General features: G+C 43.8%; 1 protein-coding gene across 2 annotated transcripts in view; it reads left to right on the top strand.

Moving 5' to 3' along the window:
* Window positions 1-12127, top strand: part of GCNT2 (glucosaminyl (N-acetyl) transferase 2 (I blood group)) — an 82914-nt gene that overhangs the window by 67615 nt on the left and 3172 nt on the right. For both annotated transcript variants that reach the window (XM_077886062.1, XM_077886061.1), the window contains exon 2: window positions 8171-8263. In XM_077886062.1, the coding sequence (XP_077742188.1) occupies window positions 8171-8263 (93 nt within the window). The remainder of the gene's footprint in view (window positions 1-8170; window positions 8264-12127) is intronic.

The following is a 12127-nucleotide window of genomic DNA, read 5'->3' as shown; positions in this document are numbered from 1 at the left end:
TTGTGGGGTTTTTTTGTTTTGTTTTGTTCTGTTTTAAAGATTTAATTTATTTATGCATGTGAGACACACAGAGAGAGGCAGAGACACAGGCAGGGGGAGAAGCAGGCTCCATGCGGGGAGCCCGATGCGGGACTCGATCTCAGGACCCCAGGATCAGGACCTGAACTGAAGGCATATGCTCAACCACTGAGCCACCCAGGAGCCCCGACGGGTGTCGTTTTAAGGATACTATGCTGTGATCTCAAAGACAGCAGAACTCCAGAAAATATCCATAGGAAACAAGACAGGATCTCTTTTAGTAAGTTTTTTGTGTTAAAAATCCTAGCTGAGTAACGAGCAACACTTTGTAGGTAAAAACAAAACGTACCTTTTTATTGCTACCCATGACCCCAACCAACAATGAAAAGGCTACGCATTACTCCACACTACATTTCCCTATTAGGTAGTTTTCCTTTTTTTTTTTTTTTTTTTTGTCGTTGTTAAAGTGAATCACCAGTGAACATTCTGCATTTCTTTTTCTTTTGTTGAATTAGTCTTAGGATATTTGCAAGTACAGTTACTAAGTCAGCAAAGCCAGTAAGCCTTGGAGGTCCATAAATAAACATATTAGAAGTATAAAAGCAAGAACATTAAAGAAGGTTTTGTAAACTAAAAAGAATATGTTCATTTTATGCACAAATATTTACATGATTTTATTAATAATGTACAATTTCATGTCCTCAGTCAGGGCAGTTTTGCCTCCCAGGGGACATTTGGCTACATCTGAAGACATTTTGGGTTATCACCGGGGCAGGGAGTGGGAGGTAGGAGGACAGAACAGGTGTGGGGACTGCTGGTGGCATCTAGGGCAGAGAGACCAGGGGAGACTAGGGCAGCTGCTATGCATCCTCCAAAGCACAGGACAGGCCCCCACAGAATTATCCAGCCAGATGTCCGTAGCACCAAGGTGGGTAAACTTGCTTCTGCTTCTAGTAAAGAAGCAATCTCTTCCACAGCTACAGCTGTCCCCATGATTTTAATAGAGGGATTATGCTTTCGACCACTTATTTAGTGAAGTATGCCAAGCCCTGTGCTAAGCACAACACATACGTTCTCTTATTTATTTATTTATTTATTTATTTATTTATTTATTTATTATTTATGATTTCATTTATTTACTCAAGAGAGACACAGGGTGAGAGCAGATACATAGGCAGAGGGAGAAGCAGACTCCCCACTGAGCAGGGAGCCCGATGTAGGACTCAATCCCAAGACCCTGGGATCACGACCTGAGCCCAAGGCACATGCTCAACCACTGAGCCACCCAGGTGCCCCATATTCTCTCATTTAATATTCACAAAACCCTGTAAGGTTTTGAAGATTACTACATGATATCTTAAAGAGATTGCTAACTGTTCAAAGTCACACAACCAGTCATAGCAAAGATAAGGATTTGAAATGTTGACTCTAACCTCAAAGCCTGTGCTCTTCATCATTATGTGTAAATAATGTCAAAATGGACATCTTCGTATACAGATACTTACACTTAGAAGCTTAGTTCCTTCGCTTATTTTGCAGCTGTTGGTTTAAAGGGCCAAAGGGAATTGGGGATTATAGTGGCTTTCCCTACACACTTCCCAATTGATTTTTGAGAGTTATAACAACTTAGAGCACCACCAGTAATTTGTGAGAAAACCCTTGTCAATACACTGACATCGGCATTGGCTTTTGACATTTAAAAACAAAACTCCTTGTTTATTCAATACATTAAAAAGTATATATCTGAGCATCAGTAAGAAGCAGTTTCTGGAATTTGTTACCACAAGTAGGTTTCCCAAAATGAGGACCACCCTGTGTAAGAACAAGGAGAAACTCAAGTCAATATAAATAAAGCTTGCATTTCAAAGAATTCATTTATTCAACAAATGCAGCTATTTTACTAATAGTGGCTAAGCTCCAAGAAAAACATTCTTGATTATTGTGTAAACTCATCTCAAATATTTTGTTTAAAGAAGCCTATGAAGAGCAAATGAGAGAATTGGGGTTTACAGCTTAAAGTGGTTTCTCTGATGATACTGCTGCCTTCTTTTTGCCCTATCCTAGAAATAATGCAAAATAGACCCTTCCTAGGAGACTGGTGAATTGAGGGTAGACTTTATCCATATACCTCATAACTACCCTCCTAGAATCCTGGCAAGTAATAATGAGCGTAGTCATAACAGCAATAATAACACAGTCATCCAGTCCAGTATCTTTAAGAAGCACTCTTTCCCATAAGTGGATCCAGAAATCACTTTAGTAGGTATGGACCAGAATTTTTAATATGAGGAAATAACACAACATAAACAAGTGCATTGCACGTAATAAGCCTAAGTAGTTTGTGAAACTCTTGTTTACTTCATGTACGCGTGTGTGCCTACGATGGTATAGAGTTGTTTTTCTGTGGATTGCAGTCTAAAAGGCTGAAAAACCACTGATCTGTTCTATACTTCATTTGAAAGGTGAGTCTGTGTGGCGTTAAATGATGTTCCAGGGTACACAGCTGGTTAGTGACAAAGCTGGGGTAAGGGCTAAGTCCCCCAATCCCAGTGAGAAGGCCAGTGTGTTCCATGACGGGATGTGTGAGGTGGGCTAGGGGCGGTGTCCGCCTCAGGTCAATCTCTGGAAGAAAATTATGCTTAGTAGATACTTTTAGGAAGTAGAGGAGCATCTGTATGTTGACACATTATCTTAAAAAAAAAAAAAAAAAGCGTACACATTGAGTTGATATTAGAGCTGGAGTCACCAGAAGTCTTATTGAGAGTTTCATCACCTCCCAAAGCTCCTTGGAAGGCCCCATGTGGAGAATTGGGTGATTGATGGCCACTTAAGCAATTGCTGTAGGGCAAACTGAAACATGTTGGCCTGGGCTAAGAGGGTATCAAAAATACTTTTTGATACCGAGAGGTAGAGCATGATTACACCTCCAAGTACAGTGACCTGGTGGGAAACCAAGATGGCAAGCAGGCCTGTCTTACCCACAGACAAGCCAAGCAGTCCTACCGTCATCCCCAGGGACTGAGTTGATGGGCAGCCCTTGTGTGCCACACTCGCTCACTCCCTTACCTGGGACCGAGAATCCCCCCATGGGCCCAAAGCTGTGAAGCCAAAGGCACCATGAGGACCCATTTTCTGCTCAGAGTGGCCTTTCCCACATGAGGTGGGCTGCTCGTCTTCAAGGAAGTGATGATTTGAGAGGTCTGCTCACAGGCCTGTGTTCCCTGAGGTGGGGACAGGTTTGTTAAATTAACTGAAGGATGGCAGGTACATAGTACCAGATGTCTTCAGGAGGGCAAAATGCGGGCAAAGGAGAGAGAAAAGGTAGATGGCAACCTGGTGAAGGCTGAGGGAGGGGCCTCAGGGAGACAGGAGACAGAAGCTGTGTCCTCTTTGCAATGCTGGTTACAGCCCAGAGCGTCTCAGACTTGCTCGTGTGCCAGGAGGTTCTGGGGATCTTTGTGAAGATGCCCATTCTGGTGTGGAATGTCTGAGCTTCAACTCCCTTTTTTTTTCTTTTTTAAGATTGTATTTATTTATTCATGAAAGACACAGAGAGAGACAGAGACACAGGCAGAGGGAGAAGCAGGCTCCCTGCAGGGAGCCTGATGCGGGATTCGATCCCAGGACCCCGGGATCATGACCTGAGGGGAAGGCAGATGCTCAACCGCTGAGCCACCAAGGTGCCCCTGAGGTTCAGCATTTCTAACCAGCTCCCAGGGGATGCCCAAGTGCCCAGGCCTGCAGCCACCACACTTGCAAAGCCAGAGGCTGTGCCCGCTCCTGCTCAGTATTTCTGGACCTCCGGATTCTTTGCGAGAGAAGACACAGTACAATTTGACTTTGTCCCTCTCCCCTCTTCTACTTTTAAAAATATAATTTTTGAACAAGGGGTAGTGGAAGGGGAGGTGGGCAGGGGGATAGAGTGAGTGACAGGCACTGAGGGGGGCACTTGACAGGATGAGCACTGGGTGCTGTACTATATGTTGGCAAATCATAACTCCAATAAAAAAATATACCAAGGGACACGTGGGTGGCTCAGCGGTTGAGCACCTGCCCCCGGCTCAGGGCATGACCCGCGGTCTCAGGATGGAATCCCACATCAGGCTCCCTGCCTGGAGCCTGCTTCTCCCTCTGCCTACGTCTCTGCCTTTCTGTGTGTCTTTCATGAATAAATAAATAAATCTTTAAAATATATATATAACAAAAAGAAGGTAATTTTGTATGCATGGATATGAGTAATATTTAAACAGACATGCTTGAGATTTGTCATTAAACAGAAAGTATAGAAGTTGAGGTTTCGGGGCACCTGGATGGCTCAGTTGGTTAAGCATCTGCCTGGGTCCTGGGATCAATCCTCACATCAGGCTCTGCTCAGCAGGGAGTCTGCTTCTCCCTCTCCCTCTGTCTGCTGCTCCCCCTGCTTGTGCTCTCTCTCAAGGAAATAAATAAAATCATAAATAAATAAATTAAATAAATAAATAAGAAAGAAAGAAAGTAAGTTGAGGTTTGTAATCCCACGAGCAGGAGGTTCACACAAGTTTTGTGTTTATTTTACAGACAGCAGTCATTAATTATAAATGTCACCGTCTTATCTCTAGAATAATGAAATGTGTTTTTGAGGAAGAGTCTGTTTATGATGATCAGTATTGGTGAGAATGAATGAGGAAAAGAATACCTTGTCCTTTCAAGACTGTAATCATGTAAAGGAAAGTAGGGACTTGATGTTATGGTAGCATGTTGTTCACACTCTTCTGCGGTAGCTTTTCATCAAAACAGACTCATAAACATCACTTCCGTGTCAGCTAATCTTGCTGGCACAAGTAAATATACCACATTATCTCTTTGTTTCCTGGTCCCCCTCCCCCCCACTAACTTAACCAAGGCTTGTTTTATTCGTTATCAATGTGTACATTGTAACACCTGTGCGGCACCTGGCCTGGTGCACTAGACACTTCCTGCCTGTGTCCCTTGGCCAGGGGCTTGGGCTCAGGAGCTTCCAGAGAGCACCTTGAAGTTCCCACCACGAGACTCCCTGCCTGGTGCCCAATGGCAGGAAAGCTCCCCCCAACCCCACCCCCACCCCCACCCCCACCTGGAGTACTCAGCTGCAGAATAAAGGAAGCTTCTTTTGGGAAAGGCAAATGCTAAAGTGATTTTTTTTTTTTTTTTTTTTTTTTTGCTACAGTGATTTTTAAAGTAATAAATGCAAATCAAAGCAATAGAAAGAAATATTGCTAAATAAATGGTATTTTTCTTGGGGACCGCTCAATATTTCCAAGCAAACTTTCTGAGTTTGGCAGCGAGAAGAAAAGAATCTGTCTTATAGCAAGCCCTTAGGGTAAGGATTCATGCCATTTACAGGAAAGGTTATGCAAAATTTAATTTTAGTTGGGAGACCTTGGTACAATTCTTGATTTAGATCCTCATATAATATCATGTGACATCAGGGCAAAAGCACAGAGCTTTCTTCTTCTGAAAATGCACATTTTTATTAATGTTTCTAAAGAGGAAACATGTTTATGTGCTTAATCCAATTAAACTTTAGGAAAAATATTGGTTTTGCTCAGTTATTAAAAAATATCTATCATCTTGGATAATATTTTTCTCATTAGTATGTATACTAGTTTTTTTATTTGCCATTGGAACAAACTACCACAGACTTAGCAGTTTAAACACAAATATATTATTTTCTAATTTTGTAGGACAGGAGTCTGACGCGGGTCTCACCAGACTGAAACCAAAGCATCAGCTGGGCTCCATTCCTTTCTGTAGGATCTGGGCCTTTATCAGCTTCTAATGTCCACCCATGTTCCTTAGCTCCTTTCTCTACCTTCAAATGGTAAACACACACACACACACACAAGAAAAAGAAAAAAAAAAAAGAAAAAAGAAAAAAAAACCAAGACCACTGTTAAAGATCCTCGTGATTGCATTGGGCTGGGCCAGCCTGGATAATTCATGATAATCTCCTATTATTTTAAGGTCACCTGATTAGCAAACTGAATTCCATTTTGCCCTGTAACATAACATAATATCAAGTTCCAGAGATTAGGATCTAGACTTGAATGTATGTCATGGGGAGGGGCATTATTCCGCCTACTGGGTCTTCTGAGAAAGGACTATTGCAGTCTAGGTACAGATGTCATGCAAATGGTGCCATTACATCAAAGTGACATTCAGATTGCATTGCCCACTGGTGAAATTGGAGTTGGTGAAGTTGGAGCTCTTATGAAGCAAAGTATTTATTCTTCCATTGCATTTACCTTTGATTCCCATATACTTACATTCCAGTAAAGGAAATCTTTGGGGGTAAAATTACTCTCTAGAATTAAATAGACCCTTTAATCTCTGTGACTTATCCAAAATTTACTGAGATGGAGAGGGTAATTTGAAATAGTTTAGCACAGGGGCAGCTGGATGGCTGAATCAGTTGAGCGTCTGACTCTTGATTTTGGCTCAGGTCATGATCTTCGGGTCCTGGGATCAAGCCCTGCATAGGGCTTCATGCTCAGTGGGGGGTCGGCTTGGGATTCTCCTTCTGCCCCTTCTGCTCATGCTCTCTCTAATAAATAATTAAATACTAAAAAAGAAGAAAAGAAAAGAAAAGAAAAGAAAAGAAAAGAAAAGAAAAGAAAAGAAAAGAAAAGAAAAGAAAAATAGTTTAGCACAGTGTTTCTCAAATGGGGCAGTTTTGCCCACTCCCACTTCCTCCCAGAGATATTTGGCAACACCTAAAGATGTTTTTGATTGTTAAAATTGAGGGGTATGTATTACTGGCATCTGATGGGTGGGGTCCAGGAATGCTGCTAAACATCATACAATGCACAGGGCAGGTCCTACCACAAGGAATTATCCCATCTAAAGTGTCAATAATGCCAAGGTGGAAAAGCCCTGGCTTAGCCAGATGGTGACCTAAAGTCCTCCTCTCCTTTTTTAACGCTCTTTACATTTCAAAGATGAGTTAGATAACGAGTTACATAATGGGTTAGCCACTAAACTTTTGGCCAAAGAACAGCTGAAAGAAATAGAGAAGTTGGGTATAGGTCAGTGCAATCATCCTAGGAGAAACTCAAACCTTGAAACCTACTACTTGAGGTCAACAGATCATCTGCACTGGGTGTTGGAGAATCATGTCTTCCTTCTCTGTCTCTGTCTCTGTCTCTGTCTGTCTCTCTCTCTCTCTCCCCAGGGCCTAGCACAATGCTTGGCAATACCAAATGCTCAAAAAGCACTTTAACCAATAAAAAAGGATCATGTGTTGGGAGTGCCTGGCTGCTTAGTCAGTGGAGCATGCAACTCTTGATCTTGGGGTCATGAGTTTGGGCCCCACGTTGGGTGTAAAAAATTTAAAATAATTTTATAAAGGGTACTGTGTTAAGGGATTTGAGTTTATAAGTAGTGAACAAACTATTTTCCTTCTGTATGCCTAATATTGCAACTTCATGTAAGAGTAGCCCTGGAAGTCCTCTCACTTATTTTTTTTTTAAGATTTTATTTATTTATTCATGAGAGAACACACAGGGGGGTGGGGCAGAGACATAGGCAGAGGGAGAAGCAGGCTTCATACAGGGAGCCTGACGTGGGACTCGATCCTGAGACTCCAGGATCAGGCCCTGGGCCGAAGGCAGGCGCCAAACCGCTGAGCCACCCAGGCATCTCTCCTCTCACTTATTAGCACTTAGCACAAAGGGCAGCCTGCTTTCAGAGCTTTCATTTTAAGATAGAAGTCATCTGGAAAATCCTACAAAGCTGTAGAATATTAGGATTGAAAGTCAATTCAGTTAAAGGCCATTGAGAGAGAACTCCAAATCCCCCAACTCCGCTATCTGCATTACGATTCCACACTATGGTATTTCTTAAACTTCATTTTGCAGACTTGGGCACACGTGATGACAAAAAAATATATATATATATATATATATATATATATATATATATATATGTATTTTTTGTGCTGGTGGCAAGGTAGAGTTCATGACCCCCACATATTCATACCATAAGCTTTTGAGGTCTTGCACTGATGATGGAAAATCTAACCTGAAAGATGACCTACCAAAAAAAAAAAGTAAGCAAAACTTGGAGGCTTCGTTGATGAGATGACATCCTTCTCTCTTGGTTCTCATTTCTGCTTTTCTTCTTTATTAACACGCAGGTGTCCCTGGATCCATGCCAAATGCATCGTGGACTGGTAACCTCAGAGCTATAAAGTGGATTGACATGGAAGATAAACATGGAGGCTGCCATGGTGAGCCATTAGTTCCACACTTGGAGGCTGCACTGCTTGTTGGTGTTGGCATGAAGGTCATTGTGGAATACAGGGGTTCTCATGGAGAGAACTGCTGGTTTATTTAGAATAATCTGTGAGTTCTTAGAGTAACCAGAGGCTTCAAGACATGGTCTATTTAGGGGGTGCCTCGGTGGCTCAGTTGGTTAAACGGCCAACTCTTGATTTCAACTTAGGTCTTGACCTCAGGGTTGTGAGTTCAAGCCCCACATTGGGCTTGGAACCTACTTAAATTAAAAAAAAAAAAAAAGAAAAGTAAATTTAAGTATCTCACTGATGTTCTCCAGCTCATGATCAATGAGGGGGTATAGAGGTAGGCTCAACTTATAATGGTACTTTCTTGCTAGTTTCTGCTTTATTCTTATTTATTCATCTTTCTGTTCCTTTTGGGAGTGTAGTGGTTAGGAGGGAAAGTGGTCAGGATGAGAAGTGAGATCATGTTCTCACCACAGAGCAAGCCGGAGCCTCCCCTACCCCTCACGCCAGCCTCTGCCCCTCTCCGCCCTGAGGAATTTGCTGCATGATGGCAGGCAAGCAACACTAAAAAGAGATAGTTCTCCAAAAACACAAGAATGAGAAAGTTTAAGTAGTTTTTCATTTCCACAGAACTTTATAAAGAAGGGTTTTTATCAGTCCTGGACTTTATACAGTCCATTCACTCTCTTGCCTGGTCCATAGCGAGCATGGTATTCCTTAACTGGGGCTAACATAACCAAGTACCAGAGACGGGGTGGCTTCAACAACAGAAATTTAGGGACGCCTGGGTGGCTCAGTGGTTGAGCTTCTGCCTTCAGCTCAGGGCATGATCTCAGAGTCCCAGGATTGAGTCCCATATCAGGCTCCTTGCATGGACCCTGCTTCTCCTGTCTCTGCCTCTCTCTCTGCCTGTCTCTCATGATTAAGTAAATAAAATCTTTAAAAAAAAAACACATAAATTTATTTCCTCACACTCCTGCAGGCTAGAAGTTGGAGATCAAGGTGGCTACAGATTTGCTTTCTCCTGAGAGACTTGTCTTCCTTCTGGGTGTGTCTGGGTCCTCATCTCTTTTTATACCAACATCCCTCATATTGGATCAGAGCCCATCCTATACAGCCTCATTTTAACTGGAATATTTCTTTGAAGGGTCTCTGTCTAAAATACGGTCATAGTCTGAGGTACTTGGGAGGGGGGTGCCGAGCTAGGACTTAAAACATACGAATTTGGGGAAGGGGACAATTCAGCTCATAACAGGAGGTGAGTGTTTAAGTGAATAAGTAGGTGTGAGGCTTTGACGTTTGCTCCCCATGGTTACAAAGCTTGGCCTCCTCTATTTGTCTGCCAGTCTGTCCATCCGCAGCCTCTGGCTTCCCTCTCAGGTGCATCTCATTGACCTGATGTTTCTGAGGAAAACCTCCTAATGGCTGCCTGTCTGCAGCTCTTTTTCACACCCGGTCCCCGTCTCCTGTCTTTCTGAGCGTCCTCTTCCACTGTGGAGGGCAACACCCTCACATCACCATACAGTCTGCTCTTCAGCGTATTTTCTTCAGAGGAGAAATGAGCACGTCCAGCTCATGACCAAGTCCTCTGATTAGAGGGCTCCTTGTCCAGCCTGTGTACTGGGTCAGCCGTCCCATGCTGTTCTCACTTAACATTCCAGATTCCCCTGCATTTGACCCTACAAGGTCAATTCCTATCCCTGACAATTACCACCATCTGCTTTACAACGTGTGTTTCCCTAAGCAAAGCATTACTGGAGACTGTTAGAGAATTGTCCCAAACTCAGCCCCAAGAGGGAGGCTAGACCCTCCTGGCTGCCTAATTATTCTTTTTTTGGATCTCATTATCTTCCTGGTGTCCTTTTCATCTTTCCTGCTTGCTTTAAATTCAATCTTACGCTAAAATGGCCTTTCCCACTCTCAAAAGGTAATGATTTCAACTTGAGGAAGAACTCTCAAGACATTTGTGGGGGTTTTTAATTTATTTTTTTTTAAGATTTTATTTATTTATTCATGAGAGACACAGAGAGAGAGGCAGAGACATAGGCAGAGAGAGAAGCAGGCTCCCTGTGGGGAGCCCGATGTAGGGCTTGATCCCAGGACTCCCGGATCATGGCCTAAGCTGAAGGCAGATGCTCAACCACTGAGCCACCCAGGCGTCCCTTTTCAAGACATTTGATCAAAATCCCCATAACAGTTTGTCATGCCCATCCCTCCATCTCACCCTCTCATTGTTCCTTCCTGTGTCCCGAAGAAAAGCACCCATCCTCACAGCTAGGGTCACCATCTGGGGTCTCAGCTCTGTGTAGGCTCCTGTAAGTGATCCCCTCACTCTCCATGCATTCCGGCCTTGCCTTCTGGGCTGCTGGGTAGTGATTCTTTTCTCTCTGCCAAGTGTGTGAAGATTGCCTCTGGCCTGAAGACCAAGTTGTCTGTGCTACTTCTACTTCAATTGCACAGAAACAATCTCTCTTGTTCATTTTCTTAAGCATGGGCACGCTGCTTGTGTATTCAGTTCTCAACACCACCACTCCCCCCCCCCCACCCCCATTCCACTCTGACTTCCCACGCCTCTGGCTTCTGTGCCCTGAGGTTTCCACTCTCCCTTGTACTTCCTCCCAGCCACATCAGATTAATCACAAGTCCTGCCAGCCCCTCCTCTGTTCTAATACCCTTCCTTTCCCACTCATGGCCACCATTAACTTTGAACCAGCTCTCTGGTTTACATTAAATTGTTACTGTGGCCTCATGATTGATTCCTAATGTACCTTGCAAAGCTTTGCGAAATCCATCTTGCTAAAGTCTGTTTCACCATTTGAGTCTTCCATTCAGAGACCTTCAAAAATTCTCCCTATTTATGGGGTAAAAAGGGCCCAGCCCTTCAGTTTGTTTTAGTCAGTCAACTGTAATTGTTCTACTCCATGCCAAGAAGCCTCTAGAAAAGAGGTTCGATGTCCTACCATTCTTTTCCTAATCCATTTCCCAACCAAACTCCCAATTCTACCAGAAAATTCCCACCTTGGCACCTTTTTCCAGAGGCCTTGTCCCCAATGAAGCCACCGTCTGTGCCCCTGATGCCGCTCCCTCTCCCCACGGGTCTGTCCTTCCACTAACTCTCCACTCATCCTTCTCTGTCCTTTCCTTCAACAGCTATTAGCATAACACCTGATAGTTACCAGGTACTGTCCCAGATGCCAGGGATGCAGAGAGGAACATAATAGATTCAAGGCCCAGCTCTTCTGGACCTAATGTTCTAGCCTAGGGAGAGAGACAATAAATAATTATCTGGTGATGAGAGCCCAGAAAAATGAATCAGGGAAGGAAGAAAGAGGGGTCAGAGAGACACTGAGAACACGGCCTTGAGGCAGATCCCAGGGTGCGGTGTGGGAAGGAGCCTCTGGGAGGTCTGGTGGAAGGGGAGAGGGGGGCAGAGCCAAGTAGACTCTCGAGTAGGGCACTCCTGGTGTGCACAGGGCTGGCAAAGGAGGCCAGTGTGGCCACAGTGAGTGAGCAATGCTTGTCAAGGGTTGTAAGCAAATGAGCAGATGCTTGGAGGTAGAGGCCAGACTCTGAGGAGTTTTCGATGCCATTGCTGGAATTTCGGCTCTTCCTCCAAGTGCGATGAGAAGCCCTCGGAGGGTTTTGAGCAGAGGAGACATCATGATGTGCTTATTATATTCAAGACAGTCACTTTGGCTGTCGTGCTGAGTAGAGACTAACAGACAAAGGTGGAGACGGAGTCCAGTTATCATCGTGATAATTCAGACAGGAAGGTGGAGGTGCTGTGGGCCAGGACAGTAGAGGTGGAGGTGGTGGGAAGGGCTCGTGTACTATCTGTATTTTGAAGGT

This window comes from Canis aureus, chromosome 37, assembly GCF_053574225.1.
Source record: "Canis aureus isolate CA01 chromosome 37, VMU_Caureus_v.1.0, whole genome shotgun sequence".
In the NCBI taxonomy this organism is placed as follows: domain Eukaryota; kingdom Metazoa; phylum Chordata; class Mammalia; order Carnivora; family Canidae; genus Canis; species Canis aureus.
This window is presented reverse-complemented; position numbering and strand designations above follow the sequence as displayed.